At 53.9% G+C, this 4,621-nt stretch overlaps 1 protein-coding gene across 3 annotated transcripts; it reads left to right on the plus strand.

Annotated features, from left to right (window-relative positions):
* Positions 1-205: 205 nt before the first annotated feature.
* On the plus strand, positions 206-3,185 carry LY6K (lymphocyte antigen 6 family member K). Of its 3 annotated transcripts, none has more exons than XM_005564186.5 (3): positions 206-335; positions 1,298-1,411; positions 2,819-3,185. In XM_005564186.5, the coding sequence occupies exons 1-3, from the start codon at positions 233-235 to the stop codon at positions 3,097-3,099; spliced, it is 498 nt and encodes a 165-aa protein (XP_005564243.2). In that variant the 5' UTR covers positions 206-232; the 3' UTR covers positions 3,100-3,185. The 3 variants fall into 3 exon arrangements, with proteins under 3 accessions (XP_005564243.2, XP_073855670.1, XP_005564242.1); XM_073999569.1 differs by having other exon boundaries at positions 2,974-3,185; XM_005564185.4 differs by lacking the exon at positions 2,819-3,185 and adding an exon at positions 2,572-2,779.
* The last annotated feature ends 1,436 nt before the right edge of the window (positions 3,186-4,621 follow it).

Genomic DNA, 4,621 nt, shown 5'->3' on the forward strand with positions numbered 1-4,621 from the left:
GAGCACAAGGCGGGACTCAGAACAGGCATTCAGGGCCGCCAGTGGCCGCGGGGCGCTGAGAGGGGCTCCAAGAACCCCGACAGCCCCGGCAGGTGGGAGGCGGGCGCCCTGGGGTCGGCGGGGCTCCCCCTACCGGCCAGACCCGGGGAGCGGCGCGCGGAGGCTAAGAAGGTTCCGGAAGGGCCAGGAGGGGGCGTCGCGCGCTGACTCTCACAGGGCGCTGCTGGGGACGATGGCGCTGCTCGCCTTGCTCCTGGTCGTGGCCCTACCGCGGGTGTGGACACACCTCAACCTGACTGCGAGACAACAAGATCCGGAGGACACCCCGCAGACGGGTGAGCCGGGCTCGCCCCGACAGCCAGGGCCGAGAGGACGGGGCCGGCGGCGTCTGCCCAGCACCGCGTGGCCGCCGCCCCCACTAGGCCGCCAGAACAGGGCGTTCAGGGGGCCCGCGGCGCCTGGAAGCCTCCGGGGAGCCTCGCCTCGTGCGGCTTCCCCCCGGGCGGCGGGGCAGCCTGAGCCCGGCCCTTCCCCAGCCGTTGCCCTGCTCCGCCGCGTCCCCGGGAGCCCTCAGGCTGGAGGCCCCGGCGGCCTGGCCTCGGCGGGCTTCGCGGGCTGAGCACAGTTCAAACCGCGGGAGGAGGGTGGGCGCCTCCTGCAGAGCTAGGCCAAGCCCAACCCAGACCAAGGAGGCCTCCTTTGAGGGAGCCAGGTGCAGGACCTGGGAGGCGGGTGGACCTGGAAGGTGGGCGGGAGGGCACGTGGGAGCAGACCCGAGCCCCGGGGTCGCTTCCGCAGCCGTCGGCCGGAAGATGCCAGGGCCCGTGGGTGCAGCGTGGCCGTGCCCGGGGTCAGGGTGCCGCGGCCGTGTGGGGGTGCGCTGTGCGCTCATGTTGTGCGCTTGGATGTGGGAGGATGGGGGAGCCCCCAGGAGAGAAGACAAATCGCTCAGGCTGTAAAGAAGTCCGGGGACTGGGCAGTTTATAAAGAAGAGAGGTGTCATTGGCTCACAGCACCGCAGGCTGTCCAGGAAGCATGGTGCTGGCTTCTGGGGAGGCCTCAGGACACTTAAAATCATGGGGGAAGGCGAAGGGGAAGCGGGCAGCTCTTACGTGGCCTGAGACCCTTCCTGCTTTCTCCCCATGCGGCTCACTCAGAGTCATGTGGCCCTAGCCACTGCTCAGGGGGAGAAAGATGGGGACCCGCCGAGTTTGTGCTGGCTCGGATGCTGGCTGTGTACCTCAGCTAGGCACGGATAACTGGAATATTCTACTTTCTTTTTTATTCCTCCTTTCAGACGAGGGTGACGATAGAGTGTGGTGTCACGTTTGTGAGAGAGAAAACACTTTTGAGTGCGAGAACCCGAGGAGGTGCCAATGGACAGAGCCATACTGCGTTATAGCGGCCGTGAGTGAGTATCTTCCCTCTTATTGGAGACCAACAGGCAGGTGAACAGAGGACTTTCAGGAATCAGGGCTGTCTAGTTTTTCTCAATAGGGAATAACTAATAGAAAGTAGCTTTTTTTTTTTTTTTTTTTTTTTTTGAGATGGAGTCAGGCTGGAGTACAGTGGCGTGATCTCAGCCCACTGCAACCTCGCCTCCCAGGTTCAAGCGATTCTCCTGCCTCAGCCTCCTGACTAGCTGGGATTATGGACGCGCGCCACCACACCGGCTAATTTTTTATTTTCAGTAGAGGCTGGGTTTCATCGTGTTGGTCAGGCTGGTCTCAAACTCTTGACCTCAGGTGATCCACCCACCCTCGGCCCCCTAAAGTGCTGGGATTACAGGTGTGAGCCACCGCACCCTGCCTTTTTTTGTCCTTTAAAATGTGAAGAGCAAAGTCCTGAGAGGCCAAGGAGAGGTGAAGGGGGAGTGGGGTGGGGTTCAGTCCGTAAGAACTGTGCCAGTGTAAGGCAGTGCCTGCTACAGTGGGTCCAGATAAAATATTGGGAGGTAGGAAGAAAATCTGGGTTTCATGTCATCCATTTTTAAATGAAAAATTAAGCTTTAATAATGTTAAATGCGCCACTGAGAACAGTGTCTGTGTCACTCTTACAAGAGATGCACAAAACCAAGGTGTACAGCCTTCAAGTGTGTTCTCGAAGAAGGGTGCATGCCTCAAAAACTGGAGACCGCTGCTCTGTCATCTGTGATTCCCCTGAAAACCTTTGGGTACATGAAGCCCTCCCTGAGGGGAATCTGGACACCCAGCACATTCTGCCCACAGGGCGATTTTCAGGGTTGGTGAATTCTGATTCCAGCCAGCAGTTGCTCTCCAGCCCTTCGGTATCCACGAAGTTGGTGGGGCGCCGAGGTGATGCTTCAGACTCAGTGTAGCCAACATTGACTTTTTAACTTAATATGGCAAAATGATTTGTACAGTGAAGTATAAGATGAAGTGTGGTCATGAGACAAGACCCCAGCTCAGAGCCGAGCCAGGCCCACCGAGAGGCCGGCTCCATGCCCTGGGTGATGGCCATAATGGCTGGGAGTCATATGTCTGTCTGTGGTCACAAAGGCCTGAGCCAACGTTGTGTTTGAGAAGTTGAGACCTGTGTGTTCCCAAATAGCGACCCCTAGACCCACATTCCCAGTGCATGTGGACAGGCCATACCACGCAGAAGCCAGCCCTTCTCCAAAGCAGCATTCAACACACAGGCCTGGCCCTCGTCCTCCCGACCCCCACTTGGTGCCCCAATTGAGTGTGCACCTTTGAACAGGGCCACCAGGGATAAGGCTTTGACCCAGACAGAAGGACCTCGGTGTCAGGCGTTGGAATTGCGTGATTGCCTTCTCTCGGTCTTTATTTCCTATTAGAAATATTTCCACGTTTTTTCATAATTTCGAAGCAATGCTCCGCTAGTTGTGCAGCGATTGAGATACCCAAGCCAGAGGAGAAGCGGTTTCTCCTGGAAGAGCCCCTGCCCTTCTTTTACCTCAAGTGTTGTAAAACTCGCTACTGCAATTTACAGGGGCCGGCTATCAACACATCATCGTTCAAAGAATATGCTGGGAGTGTGGGTGACAGCTGTGGTGGGCTGGGGCTGGCCGTCCTCCTGCTGCTGGTCTCCATTGTAGCCGGCCTTAGCCTGCCTTGAGCCACGGGACTGTCATGGACTGAGCCTTCTGAAGCATGGACTCGCTCCAGACTATTGTCACCTGTTGCATTAAACTTGTTTTCTGTTGATTACCTCTTGGTTTGACTTCCCAGGGTCTTGGGATGGGAGAGTGGGGATCAGGTGAAGTTGGCTCTTAACCCTCAAGGGTTCTTCAGCTCACATTGAGAGGAAGTCCAGATCTCCTGAGTAGTGATTTTGGTGACAGGGTTTTCTGTTTGAAATCAAACCTTGTAACTCATTTATTGCTGACGGCCACTCTTTTCCTTGACTCCCCTCTGCCTCTGAGGGCTTCAGTATTGATGGGGAGGGATGCCAAAGCACCACTCATGGAGAGTATGTGCCCAGATGCTTCTGACCTTTCAGGTGACGCAGAAACACTGGGGGAGTCAGAATGATTGGGGTGAAGACATCCCTGGAGTGAAGGACTCCTCAGCATGGGGGACAGTGGGGCACATGTTAGGGCTGCCCCCATTCCAGTGGTGGAGGCACTATGGATGGCTGCTTTTCCTCAACCTTTCCTACCAGATTCCAGGAGGCAGAAGATAACTAATTCTGTTGAAGAAACTTAGACTTCACCCACCAGCTGGCACAGATGCACGGATTCATAAATTCCCACACATGTGTGTTCAACATCTGAAACTTGGGCCCAGTAGAGAGCATCGGGGTAAATGGCCTTCATTTCTCTATCAAGATGCAGCCATCCATGGAGAGCTGAGAAATCAGACTCAGAGTTCCACCTGAAACAAATACAAGGGGACTTCAAAAGTTCACAGAAAAATTGAACTAAAAGATAACAATTAAAAAATAGGTTTTATTTCTCAGCATGCGCTCTATCAAGGTTGAGATGCTTTTGTAAGTGATGGTAGCAGCCATTCAGTTCATCCCTAAAGAACTGGGCACCCTGGGAATTTAACCATGCCACTTCAGTCTTTGTTACGTTATTAACTGAAGAAAAGTGGGGGGACTTTAAAGATTTTTTAAAGTTTTAAAACAGAAGTAACCAAATCAGGCCTGGAAGGTGTATGCCTAGTGATTTCCCATTGAAACTCTCACAAAACTGGCCTTGTTTGATGAGAGGAATGAGCAGGAGCATTGTCATGATGGAGAAGGGCTCTCTGATGAAGCTCTCCAGAGTGATGATTTCCTGGGTGTTTTCCTGCTAAATCATGGACTTTCTCTATACACTCTCATAATAAGATGTTACTGTTCTTTGGCTCTCCAGAAAGTCAATAAGCAAGATGCCTTGAGCATCCACAAAACGGTTGCCATGACCTTTGCCCTTGATATGTCCGCTTTTGCTATGATGGGACCACTCCCACCTCTCGGTAGTCATTCCTTCGCTTGTGCTTTGCCTTCAGGAGTGTACTGGTTAAGCCATGTTTCATCTTTGGCTATAATTATTTGAAGAAATGCTTCAGGATCTTGATTCCACTTGTTTAAAATTGCCAGAGAATGCTTTTCTCTTATCTGCAGCTGAGCTGGGAGAAACAGTTTTGGCACC

Source organism: Macaca fascicularis, chromosome 8 (assembly GCF_037993035.2).
Source record: "Macaca fascicularis isolate 582-1 chromosome 8, T2T-MFA8v1.1".
Lineage (NCBI taxonomy): Eukaryota > Metazoa > Chordata > Mammalia > Primates > Cercopithecidae > Macaca > Macaca fascicularis.

Bases quoted from the DNA above. Each gene is read 5' to 3' on its own strand.
- LY6K (XM_005564186.5), top strand. From the start codon at position 233: ATGGCGCTGCTCGCCTTGCTCCTGGTCGTGGCCCTACCGCGGGTGTGG. The intron at 336-1,297 runs GTGAGCCGGGCT...TCCTCCTTTCAG, and splicing joins GGAGGACACCCCGCAGACGG to ACGAGGGTGACGATAGAGTG. The intron at 1,412-2,818 runs GTGAGTATCTTC...ATTTCCTATTAG, and splicing joins CTGCGTTATAGCGGCCGTGA to AAATATTTCCACGTTTTTTC.